Source organism: Brachionichthys hirsutus, chromosome 18 (genome assembly GCF_040956055.1).
Source record: "Brachionichthys hirsutus isolate HB-005 chromosome 18, CSIRO-AGI_Bhir_v1, whole genome shotgun sequence".
NCBI classification, from domain to species: domain Eukaryota; kingdom Metazoa; phylum Chordata; class Actinopteri; order Lophiiformes; family Brachionichthyidae; genus Brachionichthys; species Brachionichthys hirsutus.
The window spans coordinates 8,761,408-8,780,477 of record NC_090914.1 but is presented as its reverse complement, the minus strand read 5'-3'; the positions used below and the strand labels follow the sequence as shown (position 1 = coordinate 8,780,477).

At 44.4% G+C, this 19,070-nt stretch overlaps 4 protein-coding genes across 5 annotated transcripts; 2 read left to right on the top strand and 2 right to left on the bottom strand.

Annotated features, from left to right (window-relative positions):
* Positions 1-222: 222 nt before the first annotated feature.
* LOC137907312 (plasma alpha-L-fucosidase-like) lies at positions 223-4,860 on the bottom strand. The gene is made up of 7 exons (XM_068751628.1): positions 4,643-4,860; positions 4,161-4,348; positions 2,763-3,102; positions 2,484-2,694; positions 2,152-2,342; positions 1,959-2,067; positions 223-1,356 (listed from the first exon to the last, which is right to left on the bottom strand). The coding sequence occupies exons 1-7, from the start codon at positions 4,828-4,830 to the stop codon at positions 1,219-1,221; spliced, it is 1,365 nt and encodes a 454-aa protein (XP_068607729.1). The 5' UTR covers positions 4,831-4,860; the 3' UTR covers positions 223-1,218.
* Positions 4,861-5,671: 811 nt separating this feature from the next.
* Positions 5,672-8,953, bottom strand: fuca2 (alpha-L-fucosidase 2). The gene is made up of 7 exons (XM_068751554.1): positions 8,745-8,953; positions 8,299-8,486; positions 7,885-8,224; positions 7,606-7,816; positions 7,274-7,464; positions 7,081-7,189; positions 5,672-6,476 (listed from the first exon to the last, which is right to left on the bottom strand). Exons 1-7 carry the CDS (start codon positions 8,930-8,932, stop codon positions 6,339-6,341), a joined length of 1,365 nt encoding a protein of 454 aa, XP_068607655.1. The 5' UTR covers positions 8,933-8,953; the 3' UTR covers positions 5,672-6,338.
* A 430-nt stretch (positions 8,954-9,383) lies between these two features.
* LOC137907563 (TatD DNase domain containing 3-like) lies at positions 9,384-12,860 on the top strand. 2 transcript variants are annotated; one of them, XM_068751914.1, is made up of 10 exons: positions 9,384-9,437; positions 9,538-9,570; positions 9,649-9,722; positions 9,795-9,879; positions 10,150-10,212; positions 10,403-10,512; positions 10,894-10,949; positions 11,512-11,624; positions 11,892-11,969; positions 12,155-12,860. In XM_068751914.1, exons 1-10 carry the CDS (start codon positions 9,384-9,386, stop codon positions 12,296-12,298), a joined length of 810 nt encoding a protein of 269 aa, XP_068608015.1. In that variant the 3' UTR covers positions 12,299-12,860. The 2 variants fall into 2 exon arrangements, with proteins under 2 accessions (XP_068608015.1, XP_068608014.1); XM_068751913.1 differs by having other exon boundaries at positions 11,889-11,969.
* A 1,240-nt stretch (positions 12,861-14,100) lies between these two features.
* coq8ab (coenzyme Q8A, genome duplicate b) lies at positions 14,101-18,823 on the top strand. The gene is given in 14 exon segments (XM_068751555.1): positions 14,101-14,253; positions 14,605-14,879; positions 14,968-15,034; positions 15,534-15,605; positions 15,901-16,026; positions 16,370-16,455; positions 16,529-16,669; positions 16,743-16,824; positions 16,917-17,010; positions 17,334-17,475; positions 17,611-17,718; positions 17,797-17,862; positions 18,044-18,130; positions 18,530-18,823. Coding segments are annotated over 14 exon segments (1,782 nt in total). The 5' UTR covers positions 14,101-14,111.
* The last annotated feature ends 247 nt before the right edge of the window (positions 18,824-19,070 follow it).

Genomic DNA, 19,070 nt, shown 5'->3' with positions numbered 1-19,070 from the left:
CTCAAATACAGGAAAGGAGACCGGGTGGCATGATAAAGAAAATGAGATGACGTTAGACAAGAAAAAAGCAGGAAGGATAACGATGTTTGTAATTCACCTTAAAATACAAACTGTTCAGCGGGACATCCCGGAGTTACAGGGACCGTTTCCAGAAAGTGTATGATTTATTTTTTTCAAAATGTAGTTTTGTACTTGCAAACACAGATCGAGTCCCACACAAAGTAATTTTGACATGTCCAGTCGACACATTTAATGTAAAAACACTCAAAACATTTGGTCATCTTCCACAGACACGGTGACGGTGCATGTTATTGCTTTAAGTTTAATAAAGGCTGCAGTGAAGAATTCAATTTGAGAAAGGTGCAGCATCGTTTCAGATTTGATTTGTAATCTTCTGGAGACTTGATCTATTCTGTATGAGCCGTATGGAGTCACATGATGTTTATCTTCAGTGCTGTTTTGCTATGAAGCCACAGGAATGTTTTCTAAAGAAATTCTGTCTGTCAACATTGGACAAGAAGACAGTGAAAGAATTTTCACATTCCGTTGAACTGATCCTTTAATAGACTCTTATTGAACTGAGATAACAAGAAATCCAACGAGATGAGAATCAGAGAGACAATGTAGAAATCGGTATTAAAGACTCATATTAGAAGCTCAAATCCCTCAATGTGACCGTTACATCAGTACCGTTCATTCATGTACCTTCAATAAATCTGGCCAAACAATTACAAACACATGTCGCATATTTATCATGTCCGTCTAAACATCCAACAGTTCGATTTTGTGCGACATTCAAAAGACTGGCCTTTTACAATCTCCTTCAAAAACATTGATTCAAAGTTCACATAGTAAAGTCAGTAAGACTTTTGAACTGGCGTTCTAACAGACGACACTTTCGTTCATATTTGTCATCGTCTCAAAACATCTGATTTGTTTGACTCTTCTTTTACACTTTTAACATCTTACCTGATAGAATTTACTAACAAACAAAAGTTCAAAGATAACCACACTACCCTTCTCTGCCACCGGGCCAACCCTTCCACCAAGCTCAATTTAAATGAGTTTTAAGTCCCACAGTAAAAAGTCATGAATCAGAAGTTACCCAACTTAAAAAGACCTTGTTTACTGTTATCCTATGCATTTCAGAAGGATAACGACAGAGGACAGAGTCAGACAGTACAGCTTTGTGAGTTGTGTTCACTCTGCTCTTCCTCTTTAACTGGCACCCGTCAGCATCAGTGTCCAGGCCCACTGGCAAGGCATCTGGCTGAAGGACAGCTGGGGCAGGACGACCCGCAGTCCGCCGGGCTTTACAGGCTGCCACTGCAGAGAGCCGTGACCGAGGAGCGACACCTTTGTATGACACGAGAGCAACGTGAGTACAAGGCTGACAAGGTGAAATAAGGGGGGGAGGGGTCATTTCCCAGAATGCACTGCAGTGATTTCAAACTTTAACTATGGCTTTATTGGCTAAATCAATACTGAACATTATTGTAATCCCTGGTTTGCATAGCTGGAGTGAGTTACAGTGAGTTAGCATGAGGCAGCTGCTAGCCTAGCACAAAGAACATGGTTAAAGAGCTTTGAGCTGCGATTCCAACAGGAAGTCCTTGGATTGTTGTTGTGTTTCTGCTAAACGTATGCATGGTTCCATCAGTACCGCGCCTTCCTGTCTTCAACCGGATCAACCTGTTCTCCAACCAGCTGCACCCTGATGTAGAATTTCCAAACTCTCCTGTCATGTCAGTCTTAAGTTTTGCTGCCTGCCTCTCAAATAAAGCCCGTCTGCCTTCGAAATGAGGCAAACACTTGCATTCCTAACATTTATCCCAGTGCATGGAAATAAAGGGACATTTATTTTTCATGAGGATACTTTTTGTGCATGTACTGTATACACACTATCAGTATATCTCAGAGACAATAAGACACGTCAGCAGGAACTACAGTCGTCTTACCTGAGTTTGTCCTTGTGCAACCACAGGTTCACTCAGAATCACAGAGCCATCGTTAGGCCACTCCAACAAAATGGCAAAGATGCTCTTCTCCTGGGGTTTGAAGGTGTACCTATAAAGAAACACAGGTACAGTTATATTCATCAATATTATCAATATATGGGCTCCTGTATCAACTTGACAAACATGAGCCCACCAGATGTTGGGGGTGACGCTGTCTTTCTGAGAGCGCCATGCTGTCGTGTTGTAGATGGCGTCCCCGTTGACCTGCAGCCAATGACCCATCTGCCTCAGACGCTCCTCAAAGATGGGAATGATCCTCCCGTCGTGTGTCGGACCGACGTTCATCAGGAGGTTCCCCCCGCAGGACACAGTCTCCACCAATGTCTAGATAGTTGAGACGTTTTCACAAAATTATAGTTCATGTTTCACATTCTACATCTGTATAGACGATGTAGAGAAATCATGGAGCCATTAATAATTTTACATGAAGCAGTTCAATGGTTGGCGTGGATATTCAGATCTCACCGCTACGAGCTGCTCGATGGTCAGGTAGTCGTCGAGAGTAGCTTCTCGTCTGTAGCCCCAGGACTTCCTGTCGATGGTCATGCAATTTTCCCACTTGTGTTTGATCAGATGTCCCGGCTGGTAGCGATCATTACAGGTGTAATACCCCCCATGTTTACAGAGGCAGTCGCCGCACCAGCGGTCGTTTGTAACCACAGTGTCTCGTACAGGACTGCAACAGACGAGAATTTGTCACACTGGCGATGGTGAATCTAATAAGATGTGTAGGACTGAACTTACCTGTCATTGTAGAGCCAGGATAGGAAACCTGTGCTGTTCCAGTACTGATCAGTGCCACTTCCAGGCCCATCAGACCACAACACGTCTGGCTTGTATTTCATAACCAGCTCATAAAGCTCGGGCAAAGTTTTACTGATGGGAAAGTAGTTTGTAGTGAAGTTATTGGCAGCATCCAGTTGATAGAGTGGATTAAACCACTCAAAGAGAGAATGGTACAGCCCTAAATGCAGGTCGCTGTCAGCGCGGACGGAGCTCGCCACTTCTTCCACCAGGTCTCTTTTTGGACCGACATCCACCGCGTTCCAGTTCCAGGAGTACTTTGAGCCCCATAGTGTAAAACCTGAAGAACACCAAGTATGGAGTGAATGAATATTGGTGGCGTGGTGTTCGGTGAATAACCTTTCATTGAACACCACGAAAACTGAAGAACTCATCATGGACTTCCGGAAGCGCAGCCCAGACCCGGCTCCACTGACCATCATGGGGGGCTGCGTTGAAAGGGTCCACTCATTCACATTCCTGGGCGTCCACATCACAGGCGACCTGTCCTGGTCTGCAAACACCACGGCGGTGGTGAAGAAGGCCCAGCAGCGACTCCACTTCCCGAGGGTGCTCAGGAGGAATCACCTGGAGGAGAAGCTGCTGGTGGCCTTCTACAGAGCCACCGTGGAGAGCATCCTGGCGTACTGCATCACGGCGTGGTACGCCGCGTGCACAGCAGCGGAGAGGAAAACCCTGCAGAGAGTGATCAACACAGCCCAGAAGATCACCGGCTGCTCTCTGCCCCCCCTGGACTGTATCGCCAGCTCTCGCTACCTCAGCAGAGCTACAAACATTGTCAGAGACTCCTCCCACCCGGGACACACCTTGTTCAACCTGTTGCCCTCCGGACGGCACTACAGGTTGCACAAGAGCAGGACCAACAGACTCAGGGACAGTTTTTTCCCCGAGAGCCATCAGCGCTCTGAACAACGATCAGGACTAAACAGGACGCCTACTCACTATGTGCAATAACAAATGTATGCTATTAACATATGCAAAGTACTGGTCAATCTCTCTGCATGCACTGTTTTATCACTTTAAACTTATGTTGTACATCCTGCAATTACTTGAATGTTCCTTTATCGTTGTATTTCATGTTGTTTTTAAACACCAGATGGAGCAGCGCTCCTAATCTCATTGTGTAGCTACTATACCATGACAATAAAGGCTTTCTATTCTAATATTGCACAATGTAAGAGCGCTTTGAGTTTCTGTATAGAAAGAAAAAGCCATATAACAATGCACTATTATTATTATTCATATAAAACATTTCCTGCATGGCTGAATTTTATGTAAAATTATGGCCTTGTTTTAGAGCTCAAGCTGCAGTGATTCCCTGTCGATCCTGTCCTGTACCTTCATGATGCTTTGTTGTCAGGACGATGTACTTTGCTCCGGAGGAGACAAAGAGATCCGTCCATTCTTTGGCATCAAAGAACTCGGCAGTGAAATGCGGAGCAAAATCTTGATACTTGAAGTCTGGAGGATAATTCTTCTGCATAAATTCAACACATGACTCAACTTTTTTCTCCTGACATCTCCACCTGAAAGAGAAAACAAATGAGCATTTATGTTTATTCTAAGATGGCAGCATATTTTATCCTGTATAATTATTACTACTGCCAAGGAGAGTACAGTATATTGTTATCTGTGTAAAAATAAAGCGGTTAATCTAGGAGTTTGTTTTTCCACTTTCTTAGACGTTGTCAGAACAGAGATTTTGTCCAATTTTATATGGATCATGATGAGAATATGTTGAAGGATGTACCCGTTTTCACAAGACCCTTGAGTTTAAAATATTCTCAATTTAAATGTCTTTAAATGGACGGAAGTCTCACCAGAACCACTCGTTGCCGAAGCTGGGGACAGAGAAGACACCCCAGTGAATGAAGATGCCGAACTTGGCCTGATCGTACCAGCCTGGCAGCGGTCTGGAGTCCAATGAGTCCCAGGTCGGTTCATAATGTGCACCGCTGATGCCGAACAGCAACACAAGCAAAACGATATTAATAACTAAAGAATCCATTTTAAAATACAAACCTGAATGACAATCACATGACAGAGCAAACGCAACGACGTGCGACAGGTAAGCCACAAGGAAGTAATAATAAATCAGTGCGATGAGTTGGTATCAGTATGAAAAATGTTAAGCAGTGAAGCCCCGCCTGCTCGGGCAAAGCTGTACGAATAACTTCACGCAACTACAAAGGGACGCATGTGCAGCACGCCTCTCTTTGCAGAAGTAGGTCACGTCTTCACAAACCAAAACAATGCAGAGCAGGAAAGGCCACAGAGTAAACTGTTTACAAAAATAAAATGTACTCAAACCCAGAGTAACTCAAATACAGGAAAGGAGACCGGGTGGCATGATAAAGAAAATGAGATGACGTTAGACAAGAAAAAAGCAGGGAGGATAACGATGTTTATAATTCACCTTAAAATACAAACTGTTCAGCGGGACATCCCGGAGTTACAGGGACCGTTTCCAGAAAGTGTATGATTTATTTTTTTCAAAATGTAGTTTTGTACTTGCAAACACAGATCGAGTCCCACACAAAGTAATTTTGACATGTCCAGTCGACACATTTAATGTAAAAACACTCAAAACATTTGGTCATCTTCCACAGACACGGTGACGGTGCATGTTATTGCTTTAAGTTTAATAAAGGCTGCAGTGAAGAATTCGATTTGAAAAAGGTGCAGCATCGTTTCAGATTTGATTTGTAATCTTCTGGAGACTTGAACTATTCTGTATGAGCTGTATGGAGTCACATGATGTTTATCTTCAGTGCTGTTTTGCTATGAAGCCACAGGAATGTTTTCTAAAGAAACTCTGTCTGTCAACATTGGACAAGAAGACAATGAAGGAATTTTCACATTCCGTTGAACTGATCCTTTAATAGACTCTTATTGAACTGAGATAACAAGAAATCCAACGAGATGAGAATCAGAGAGACAATGTAGAAATCGGTATTAAAGACTCATATTAGAAGCTCAAATCCCTCAATGTGACCGTTACATCAGTACCGTTCATTCATGTACCTTCAATAAATCTGGCCAAACAATTACAAACACATGTCGCATATTTATCATGTCCGTCTAAACATCCAACAGTTCGATTTTGTGCGACATTCAAAAGACTGGCCTTTTACAATCTCCTTCAAAAACATTGATTCAAAGTTCACATAGTAAAGTCAGTGAGACTTTTGAACTGGCGTTCATATTTGTCATCGTCTCAAAACATCTGATTTGTTTGACTCTTCTTTTACACTTTTAACATCTTAACTGATAGAATTTACTAACAAAGAAAAGTTCAAAGATAACCACACTACCCTTCTCTGCCACCGGGCCAACCCTTCCACCAAGCTCAATTTAAATGAGTTTTAAGTCCCACAGTAAAAAGTCATGAATCAGAAGTTACCCAACTTAAAAAGACCTTGTTTACTGTTATCCTATGCATTTCAGAAGGATAACGACAGAGGATAGAGTCAGACAGTACAGCTTTGTGAGTTGTGTTCACTCTGCTCTTCCTCTTTAACTGGCACCCGTCAGCATCAGTGTCCAGGCCCACTGGCAAGGCATCTGGCTGAAGGACAGCTGGGGCAGGACGACCCGCAGTCCGCCGGGCTTTACAGGCTGCCACTGCAGAGAGCCGTGACCGAGGAGCGACACCTTTGTATGACACGAGAGCAACATGAGAACAAGGCTGACAAGGTGAAATAAGGGGGGGGGGGGGGTCATTTCCCAGAATGCACTGCAATGATTTCAAACTTTAACTATAGCTTTATTGGCTAAATCAATACTGAACATTATTGTAATCCCTGGTTTGCATAGCTGGAGTGAGTTACAGTGAGTTAGCATGAGGCAGCTGCTAGCCTAGCACAAAGAACATGGCTAAAGAGCTTTGAGCTGCGATTCCAACAGGAAGTCCTTGGATTGTTGTTGTGTTTCTGCTAAACGTATGCATGGTTCCATCAGTACCGCGCCTTCCTGTCTTCAACCGGATCAACCCGTCCTCCAACCAGCTGCACCCTGATGTAGAATTTCCAAACTCTCCTGTCATGTCAGTCTTAAGTTTTGCTGCCTGCCTCTCAAATAAAGCCCGTCTGCCTTCGTAATGAGGCAAACACTTGCATTCCTAACATTTATCCCAGTGCATGGAAATAAAGGGACATTTATTTTTCATGAGGATACTTTTTGTGCATGTACTGTATACACACTATCAGTATATCTCAGAGACAATAAGACACGTCAGCAGGAACTACAGTCGTCTTACCTGAGTTTGTCCTTGTGCAACCACAGGTTCACTCAGAATCACAGAGCCATCGTTAGGCCACTCCAACAAAATGGCAAAGATGCTCTTCTCCTGGGGTTTGAAGGTGTACCTATAAAGAAACACAGGTACAGTTATATTCATCAATATTATCAATATATGGGCTCCTGTATCAACTTGACAAACATGAGCCCACCAGATGTTGGGGGTGACGCTGTCTTTCTGAGAGCGCCATGCTGTCGTGTTGTAGATGGCGTCCCCGTTGACCTGCAGCCAATGACCCATCTGCCTCAGACGCTCCTCAAAGATGGGAATGATCCTCCCGTCGTGCGTCGGACCGACGTTCATCAGGAGGTTCCCCCCGCAGGACACAGTCTCCACCAATGTCTAGATAGTTGAGACGTTTTCACAAAATTATAGTTCATGTTTCACATTCTACATCTGTATAGACGATGTAGAGAAATCATGGAGCCATTAATAATTTTACATGAAGCAGTTCAATGGTTGGCGTGGATATTCAGATCTCACCGCTACGAGCTGCTCGATGGTCAGGTAGTCGTCGAGAGTAGCTTCTCGTCTGTAGCCCCAGGACTTCCTGTCGATGGTCATGCAATTTTCCCACTTGTGTTTGATCAGATGTCCCGGCTGGTAGCGATCATTACAGGTGTAATACCCCCCATGTTTACAGAGGCAGTCGCCGCACCAGCGGTCGTTTGTAACCACAGTGTCTCGTACAGGACTGCAACAGACGAGAATTTGTCACACTGGCGATGGTGAATCTAATAAGATGTGTAGGACTGAACTTACCTGTCATTGTAGAGCCAGGATAGGAAACCTGTGCTGTTCCAGTACTGATCAGTGCCACTTCCAGGCCCATCAGACCACAACACGTCTGGCTTGTATTTCATAACCAGCTCATAAAGCTCGGGCAAAGTTTTACTGATGGGAAAGTAGTTTGTAGTGAAGTTATTGGCAGCATCCAGTTGATAGAGTGGATTAAACCACTCAAAGAGAGAATGGTACAGCCCTAAATGCAGGTCGCTGTCAGCGCGGACGGAGCTCGCCACTTCTTCCACCAGGTCTCTTTTTGGACCGACATCCACCGCGTTCCAGTTCCAGGAGTACTTTGAGCCCCATAGTGTGAAACCTGAAGAACATAAAACATTTGACCTCGTTTTAGAGCTCAAGCTGCAGTTATTCCCTGTCGATCCTGTCCTGTACCTTCATGATGCTTTGTTGTCAGGACGATGTACTTTGCTCCGGAGGAGACAAAGAGATCTGTCCATTCTTTGGCATCAAAGAACTCGGCAGTGAAATGCGGAGCAAAATCTTGATACTTGAAGTCTGGAGGATAATTCTTCTGCATAAAGTCAACATATGACTCAACTTTTTGCTCCTGCCATCTCCACCTGGAAGAGAAAACAATACAAAACATGAGCATTTATGTTTATTCTAAGATGGCAGCATATTTTATCCTGTATAATTATTACTACTGCCAAGGAGAGCACAGTATATTGTTATCTGTGTAAAAAGAAAGCAGTTAATCTAGGAGTTTGTTTTTGTCCACTTTCTTAGACGTTGTCAGAACAGAGATTTTGTCCAATTTTATATCGATCATGATGAGTATAGTCTCAATTTAAATGTCTTCAAATGGACGGAAGTCTCACCAGAACCACTCGTTGCCGAAGCTGGGGACAGAGAAGACACCCCAGTGAATGAAGATGCCGAACTTGGCCTGATCGTACCAGCCTGGCAGCGGTCTGGAGTCCAGTGAGTCCCAGGTCGGTTCATAATGTGCACCGCTGATGCCGAACAGCAACACAAGCAAAACGATATTAATAACTAAAGAATCCATTTTAAAATACAAACCTGAATGACAATCACATGACAGAGCAAACGCCAAGGAAGTACTGCAGTGCGCCGCGGTCGCCTCAACAATGGAATTTAATGAAGCTCCGCCTTCGCGGGCGACGCCGAGGTGTTTACTTCGCGCTCCGATGAGGATACGAAAGCCTCTGTTTGCGGAAGTCCACGCCTACAAAAAGACAAACGTAAACAAACCCCTTTCTATCTCAGATAAAAGATGGGGAGACCTGGTGGCATTACGATGTAAATGACATAATATTAATCATAAAGGCGGAGGAGCGTCTGGGGTTGTTTTGTTAGCTCTCACCATTGAAACAAAACCCTTTACATTCCTAACAGCGCCGGCTTCCCACGGAGCGCTTCCGCCTTCGCCACGTGCTCTCTGCGCATGCGTGACCCCCTCCTCCATAGCGGAAGTATAATATTTTGCTTTTGACCCCATGCATGGTTTTGTTGACTGTCACTGTCATATCTCCGCTGGAGATTTTGACAAGGTATGAGCGTTACTTTAACTATATTACTGAATATTTTATCCCTTAAGTGTAAGTATAAGTTGTTAACTTTTTTTATTTGTATTCATCTTTTCGCTGTTAGGACATTGACGACGTTATTGATAATTCAAAACAGGTGAATCATGTCAGCTAACTAATATTATCCTGAGTGTTTATTATGGCTTGAACTAACTTATTCTCGCTTTGTTTCAAGGCTGGCTTGTTGGCGTTATTAGCCGTTGCAGAGCATGCTGGAGAATTTCAAAAGATTATTGAGTTGTCACAAAGGTACTTGAAACAGTTTTATCTGAAAATAAATGTCTTTTTTCTCTCCTTACTAATATTTCTACTTTGCTCCAGGTTTCGAGGTTTTATTTTTCCTTGCCTGGGAGTTCATCCTGTTCAACGTGTGTCCCCGGAGACACAGAGAGGAGCGTCTCTTCAGGTTTGTCAGTGTCATGGGTTGGTTTACCCCAAAATAGGTCTTTTTTTATATTAACACAAAGTACTAGTGAACGATTTAAAGAAAATAAAAGTGATGTTTTTATTAATAAGCTTTTGGACACAAAATAAATGTTAATTTATGGAACGTAACCATTCAACTATTGGCTGTCAATGGACCTCACATTTCCATCCATTTATATATATATATATATTTGAGTTTTTGTAACATTGGCAAATTTCTGAAGTTGTGATATCATGTATTTTTTTATAGGATCTAGATGCTGCTCTACCCATAATAGAGAAATACAAAGACCACCTTGTTGCCATTGGAGAGGTAATAATTTAAGTATGTGTGTTTGATGTGTGTATATATATATATATATATATATATATATATATATATATGCATACACATGAGAAGAATAAGACTAGGGAGGAAGGAGGATACTGGAGACAGAGGGATTTGGAAGAAGGTGATACGGACAAGATACCGGTATATAAAACTCTTTTTTCTGTTACCTTAGGTTGGTTTGGATTTTACACCACGATATGTCAGCAGCGATGATGGCAAAGAGAACCAGAGGAAGGTCTTCATTCGCCAGGCACAGATCGCCAAAGAACTGGATCTCCCACTGTGAGTCATACTGTAGAGGAGAACGCATGACCTCTACTGGTAGTCTATTAGTATATGAGTTTAGGCTTCACAAGTCACTTTGTGACTGCCTTTTTCCTCATATTTACCTTTGAGAAAATCTTTCTCATTTACAGCAAAACAGTCAGTTTAGCTGAATTTTATGTTAGTGCCAGTTTTTCATCAAAACAAATTTTTAAACAGTTCTTTTTGAAATGAAGCTGGTGACTATAAAATAAAACTATAAACCAGGATTAACTGTCCCTTCTCATTAATAATAATAATACTTTAAAAAATCATATGTCATAATTGTATTATTGGTTTAAATTAATCTCAGTAGCATGGAAGACTTAATGAAATTTCCATAACACTTTTTATTTCTAGAAATGTTCATTCAAGATCTGCAGGAAGACCCACCATCCACCTCCTGAAGGAGCAAGGTAGGGTTTGGATTTGAGGTCATCCCCTGCAGAGAGGTTTCTATACGCAAACTCGGAAGCATTCCGATGTAACAGGATCATTTTTTTCATTCACTTTTCTAGTGGAAAGTAGAATATAAAAGTTTATTTTATTCAGTTAATGTCATAAAGTGCAGCAATGTAATGTATGTGACCGCTAATAATCCATCTTTAGTTTATATTTTTATACATGTTTATTATTAGTATTATTCTTGTACTATTTTTAGGGATTAATGTTGGAGAAAAAACAGGAAGGAAATAAAAATATTGGTTTCCACATTTGTCTCGTATAGGCATTGTATTGTTCCCTTTTTTAATTCATGAATAATGTTTTCTTTTTATCTAGGCAGAAAGTATAACAAGAGAAGTGTTCCAAACAGAGGCATGTTGTGAAAGAGTAGATATTCCAACATTTCTTGCAAAGCATTTCATCCTTTGTTCACTGGACCTGTCCTGTTGCACACCTGATCTAGATTCTCAGTTCACCTGAAGATAAGCTGCAAGCTTTGAGACGTGAATCGCTGTTCCTCTGATTTGCCACTAGGTGTTGAAAAAGCCCTGCTCCATGCTTTCGATGGGAAGCCGTCTGTCGCCATGGAGGGAGTGAAGGCTGGCTATTTGTTTTCTATCCCACCTTCCATTATAAGGAGTGAACAGGTAGAACCTGAATATGTTGAATAATGCCATTTTAAATTTCCTTTCAGTGAAACTAACCTACATAAATATGCATTTATATATTATAACTAATTGTTCAGGTGTGTAAATAGAGATTTTATCAACATATCTTTTACCCTTCAGATGTGCGCGTGTTCAGCTTACACAGCTACTGGCACGCTGTCTTGTGTGTTTCCTCTTATTTTATTGGTTCACTTTATCTTATTGAACGTTAATGATTGATGTATTTGTGTGTTTTCCACCAAGAAGCAAAAACTTGTGAAACAGTTGCCATTGGAAAACATCTGTCTAGAAACAGATTCACCTGCTCTTGGTCCAGAAAAGCAGGTCAAGTATTTTTTTCATATGCTCAAAATAAATCTAGAAATTGATTTTTTGTTTTTATTTGAATTATTACTCATCTTGTTTTTGCATTTGTCAGAGAGTATTTGCAATATCTCTCTTATTTGTGAGGCATAAAGATAAAATCTTATTTTTTACTCGTGTCATCTCCTTGTGCGTCCTGACTGCAGGTGAGAAACGAGCCCAGAAACATCTGCATTTCTGCTGAGTACATCAGTAAAATCAAAGGAGTGTCGCTGCAGACGGTGATGGAGGTGACGACGCAGAATGCTCTCAGGCTCTTTCCAAAGCTGAAATCCGCCATGAGAGCCTGATTAAGCCTGGTTGCAACAGCAGAAGAAGATGGACACTTGTTTAAGTAATATAAATGAAGTAAAATTACTCCACACAGCTTATCCATTGTAATCCTTGTGTCCAACAGCCCTGGCAGCTCTAATGTTCCCTTGAGGAGGCTTTCACTTGTGTGCTTTGTTTAGCAGCAGGAGGATGCAAAATCCATTTCAAGAACTTCTTCAAAATCTCAGAAATATAAATGAATGAAAATCAGAGAGGTGAGTCAGAAATCAGTATTAGTTTCAGTGCTCTTTGTTTCGTTCTGTAGATTATCTCTTCAGTAAAAGATGGAATAGCATTTACATACAGAAGTTGCATATTTATCACGTGCTTGTTGCGTCTAAAACACCCAGCCATCTTAATGGAGTATTGCTGCATTCATGTTCTGCTTTGAAGTTTTAGACACGTGTCACTGTTGTTTCAACTGCATTCAGGATACATAAGGAATTTGGAAAAGTGCTTTCAATAAATAAAAATGTCAGGTGTGTCCACGTTATTTTTTTTTTGTTCAAAATTAAATGTTCCAGTTGAAAAACCTTTCACTTGAACGCACCATTAAAACCGCTTTTCTTTATATTTGTTAGCTGGCGCTCTGACATAACTTTCATTTATATTGCCTCCAAACAGTCCTCCCTTTTTTCCTCATGTGCAGCGTTTAATTACATGATGTGCAATTTATTAGAAATTGATTTTTTTTTATATAGTAAATATGCAAGAATAAGAATTTCAATTTATGTAAAAGTGTAAATGCTGGTGCGAATAAAAATCTAATTGAAAATGAAATAAAGAGGGGAAAAATTGGATTTCCATGAAAGCCCCACGCGTTTACCTTGGGGGACCCCCCCCCCCCCCCCCCCCCCCCCCCACCTTCAGCGCCACGTCATCGGCCGCAGTTTTAACGAGCAGCGACTGACGGTCGTCGGACCCAATGGGTTGGCAGTAGGCGGGGGGACCGCGCCTGATTGGCCGGTGTTCGTTAAAGCCTCCACCGCGGGCGCGGGGGGGGGGGGGTCGGCGTGTCCTTCGACGGTTCTCCCGCGTGCTGGAACTCAGGTGTTCATTGCGACGTGATTGAAGCCAGATCAAAGGGAAGGCTCGCGTTTCATCATGTTTGCCGCGCGCACGCGACCAGCAGGACTTGTGGTGTAGAGTGGGTGAGCGCACGCTTGTTTCAGTGAGCCTTCATTGTCTTCTTTGTTCAGCTTTGTGTTTCTGCATGCAGTGGAACAAAACATAATAATAATAATAATAACAATGACGCGCATAAATCCCGTTATTGATTGGATGTTTGCAAAAACTAAAACACGCGAGAGCAGTTTAAACGGGGCCTTGGGACAGGTAGTTCATAAAATGCAACTTCCACTGAATACTGCGCTCTGGAAATGATTCAAACCGCTGAATATCATGATTCAGAAGAGACTCATCAGAGCTTGTTGTTTATAAACCTAAGTAAACAGAGCCTTAAAGTTTTTTTTTCGTTTTAGGCGTGTTTTCCTGGTGGTTTTTCCTGACGTCCACTGCTGCTGACGCAGAAGATCAAGAAAAGCCATCTCCAGAGAGTTAAGAACCACAACGGTAAGTTTTGGGATTCTGATTTGTGGCTCCATGAAGCCAACCTGGAACATTTGGGACATGTGGATCAACCTCAGTCTGAGGAAGGAAGAATCATTCATGGAGTCTCCGTCTCAAACCTGCAGAATGGAGACGATGAAAATGGATTCCGTCACGTATCGGGTGATCCTGGAAGGAAATGTCTCTGACCGTGTCATTCCCATCCCTGCAGGTCTTAACGCCATGACGGGAAACATGGTGGTCTGGAGGAGTTTCGCCTGGATGAAGCAGGCGGCCAGCAGCGCAGCACCAGGCGGCCTTCTCTGCACCGGGAACCAGATGCTGGTAAACTTCCGTCACGCTGCCGGATCAGCGAGGTTCAGCCGCTGGATAGCGTTTCACAAACGTGCAACCGGCTACCGAGGGTTTCACACTTTTTGTTTTCCCATCGTTCCGCTTTCGTGTTTGTTTTTGTTCGTCTGCTAAATTTCTTAAAAAGTTCTCAACAGATTTGGATGACATTTTATTTCAACTTGGATTTTTGTCAAAGGAATGTCGAGCTTGGATCGGTGTGTTTGTCTTCCACTTCGGCAAACACACAGACTTCATTCATGCCGATGCAAAAAAAGATAGCGAAGAGGTAGCATAGCAACCCATATGAATTAGAATTGATCAGTGTCCTATTGATGGTACGTGTATAGAGTACAGCTTAAAACAAATTTCCCACAATGCCGAGCGTGTCTTTGACCTGGCGATCATCATCCTCAGAGACGCGCTGCTGTGAGGGCTTGTTTCAGCACCTCTGTTCTTGGAAGCGTGAATGGCGACCGGGCGAACGGCGGCGGCCGACCCGGCACTCAGAAGAACCACGGCGACTGGAGCAGGCGGCTCCTGTGTGGACGGAGGAGGCTGTCCAACCCGGGCGACTCCACAGCGAACCGACCGACGTCAACGGGCGCCTATAAAGGAGGGAACGCCAAGAAGCCAGACGCTAAGCGGCATAAGCAAGTGGTATCCGCTGTTGCGTCGGTTTGAGCGGTATCGATCCACGCTGCTCCTTTCGTTCTTTCACCCGAGTCTTTTCTTTTTTACGCTTCAGCTGTGTGACAGAGCCAGAGAGAGGAAGGTGCCCGTCACACGACTGGGAAGGCTGATGAATTTTGGAGGTGGGCGTGTTTCCCGGTCAGAATCCAGAGGCTTTTACATATAAGTGATGTGGGCGGAGTTACTGCGCGGCCGCGCCCATGTACAACGCCTAAAAGATGCAGTTTAAAATCTCAAGCATAGGTTAAATAATTCAGAATATTTGTTCTGCACACCCAGCTGGCTTCTGTTTGGACTCCGGTATTTTACTGTTAATTCCCTGGAGAGGTTGTGGAGTGATGACCTCAAGATGACCTTGGGGTCAGGCGGTGGGAAGGACTGGAATGACAAGAGCTGGGAATGCCGGAGTCGCTCCTGAGAATCCAGAGAATGTAAAACATGTCGGGAGTGTCAGCCATTTCCTCCTCAACACCGACTGAAACCGGCGCCTCCTCGCGTTACTGATTGTTGTTATTACGTCCGCCTCGGTAACGGTTAACGTAAAAAAAAACAACCTGTTTTCAAGTAGTGTTCATCTTTCCAAGATGATCAATTTTTACTTACCGTACTTCCTCTTTGCAGGTCTGGCGGTTGGACTCGGCATCGGAGCGATCGCTCAAATCGCAAAGAAGAGTTTGATGCCCTGGAGGCAAGGTGAGGAAGAGGAGGCGTCACCTTTGTTTTCACAGCATGAGACCTTTCACTCTTCTTGTATGAGGGGGGGGGGTGAAACATTCACACCATGGCCCCATATACAGATTCTGAAAGAGACGATGTGATGGGGTAACGGGTTTGTCAGGTTGTTCTGTTTAACACGCGCGTCTTTCATTCGGACAGATTGATGCAACGTTTGATCAACACATTTCTGAGCTTGCACGATGCCTTTGAATGCCACGCTTTGGGGGTGGGGGGGAGAGAGAGAAAGCTTAAAACGCTTTGTATTTCTCAGGGAATAAGAAATCCGTTTTGGGCTCGAGCCCCTTCATGTCGGAAGCCAACGCCGAAAGAATCGTCCGGACTCTCTGCAAAGTGCGAGGCGCCGCTCTGAAACTGGGACAGATGCTGAGTATTCAGGGTGAGCTCATCAAGCACGCCATCGTGCACGTAGAAATATAGCATTTGGTACTTCTTCACATCCGTCACGTCGGTGAATGTTGTTTTTGTGTTACTGATAATGGCTACAAGTAAAGTTTATTGGTTTGCGATTCTTTGTTGTTGACTTTGGTCATTTAGGGTCTAATTTAAACATTCTAAAGCTCTTATGCAGTCCCATAAATATTTATAGATGTGTTTTGCCATGAGCAGTCAGTCTGGACTGGAGCGTTGTTTTCTGAACGGGAATGAGATCCTCGGGTGATGGACGCTCTTCGTCCCCCCCGCCTCCCAGTCCACTGAGTATTTTTCCTCCCCCCCCCCAGACGACTCAATCATTAACCCACAGCTGGCTAAAATCTTTGAGCGTGTTCGACAGAGCGCGGACTTCATGCCCTCGAAGCAGATGATGGTAAGGCGCTACGGTAACGCGAAGGCCGGCGAAACCGAGCTCGGACGCGAGACGGCTTCTGTCCTCTGTGCAGAAAGCCGTCGGCAGCGACCTCGGCCCGAACTGGAGAGACAAGCTGGAGTACTTCGAGGAGAAGCCGTTTGCAGCGGCGTCCATCGGCCAGGTGCATTTAGCCCGGCTGACGGACGGCAGAGAGGTCGCCATGAAGATCCAGGTCGGAATTTAAACGCAGGAATCGCAAAACGCTGCACATTTTTAAACATCCCATAATCACGTGTTTCTTTCAGTACCCCGGAGTCTCCCAGAGTATCGACAGCGACGTGCATAATATCATGACTGCTCTGAGTTTGACCAACACCCTGCCTAAAGGTGACTTTTATCCAAGCGGTCTCCACCAGCAACCTGAATGTCATGATTTTCAGCCTCTTAACATTTACCACCTATCTTTTCTTTTTTTGCAGGGCTGTTTCCCGAGCACCTCATCGAGGTCATGAGCCGCGAGCTGGCGCTGGAGTGCGATTACATAAGAGAGGCCAAATGTGCCCGAAAATTCCAGTGAGTTGTTGACGATTGTTGCAAAAGCCGAGTCGGCGTGCAGGAAAAGAGGAAAAATGCTTGGCGCTAATGCAGCGAGAGGATTTTTTGTCACTTAAAATGAGTTTGTTCTTGTGTAGAAATCGGGTTTAAAAACGAGTTAACCTCGTGTTTCCAGCTTTTAGTTGCAGAACAGTTGGCCCAGACACGAATGACGCTTGCAGATTGCGTAATCCAGATGTTGGCGTCTGCTCTCGGCTATCGAGCTAACCAGAGTCGTCCGATGACGCTTTGTTCTGCGTCTTCTGTCTCACGTTTCTTTTGACCTGTTGCTTGTGCGGCAGAGAGCTGCTGAAGGATCACCCCTTCTTCTACGTGCCTGACGTGATTGACGAGCTGAGCAGCCAGCACGTCCTCACCACGACACTGGTGCCGGGTTTCCCTCTGGACCGGGCCGCCGACCTCTCTCAGGAGCTCAGGAACGAGGTACGAGCACCGCCTTAGACGAAGCGGTTCGGCCTTGTAAAAGCAGATTTATGCCACCTTTCTTAAAGACGCGGCGTCCCGCAGGTTACTCTTCCTCCTCGGATCTTAGTTTTTGTCGTTCTTTGCTTGTGCCAGATTTGCGAGCAGATCTTGCAGTTGTGCCTGAGGGAGCTGTTTGAGTTCAGATACATGCAGACCGATCCAAACTGGTCCAACTTCTTCTATGATCCCGAAGCTCACAAGGTCGGTTTGCGTCTCATCCACGCTGTCCGTCGTCGTATTAGACGCACTTCCTTTTCTCAGAGGCGTCTTTTTCCTCAGGTTGCGCTGCTGGATTTTGGAGGGACGCGAGGATTTGATGAAAGTTTCACCGACCTCTACATTGAGGTGAGAAGCTGCAGGAGTGCAAAGTGGGGCTTCGACGAGTCTATTTGATTTTAAACACACATCAAACTGATTTCTGTTCCTTTACTGTTAAAGTATTGCCGGATGATTTGGAACGGAGGTGAATCGCGCTTCTTTCCTTTCATCCTGAGACGAGGGTTGATGTCGTTGCTTCTTTCTCCAGATTATTCGTTCCGCTGCCGATCGGAGCAGAGACGATGTCCTGCAGCGATCCAGAGACATGGGGTTCCTCACAGGATACGAGTCCAAGGTAGCGTCTCGAACCATGATGTTCAGCCAGAAGCGGTTTCTATGGAGACCGTTTAATAGCCCACTCTAGTGACCCGTCTCCAAAGGTCGCTCCTTTTTCTACAGACAATTTGATGCTATTTCTCCCCCCGCTGCCCCCTCAGGGGGGGGCTGCGAGCCACGATTCGTTTTCCTTAGATCAGACACGGGTAGAGCGTTTGTGGAGCTGATTTTATGAATGAATCCAATCCGTATGACATTCGGTGGTAAGACGGAGGACAATAATCAACCAACGGTCTCCGGAGCACAGAGTCGGTCTTATTCATTAGGGAAAACATTTAAATACAATCGTTATTTAAAAGGTGCAATGAGAGCGGCCGCCGAGCTTTGATGCCGACTAACCGCTGTGTCCTTTGCTTAGACGATGGAGAATGCCCACGTGGACGCAGTGATGATCCTCGGGGAGGCCTTCTCCTCTTCCGAGCCCTTCGACTTCGGAACTCAGAGCACCACCGAGCGCATCCACACCCTGGTCCCCGTGATGCTGACGGAACGTCTCACGCCGCCTCCCGAGGAGACGTATTCACTTCACCGCAAGATGGGCGGCGCCTTCCTCATCTGCTCCAAACTCAAAGCGAAGATCTCCTGCAAGGACATGTTCCAAACGGCCTACAGCAACTACTGGAGAGACGGACGCCCCGGCGCCACCAAATGAGCTTTACAAAATGCCTTGTACGAATAATTTAACGCGCACATTCCTAACTGTGATGGTTGTCCTGGGCCAGATCACGTCCACGTGGTAAATAGTGTTGTTGTTTTTTCTACTTGTCGGTGCTGACTCATCAGGTAGACTTAGTACATTAAAATCAGAATATCTGCCATCGCTTTGAACTTTCTGGTAAGATAACGGGTGCCTGTATGTATTTGTGATGCTAACTCTACGACCTGATGAATACGTCTCT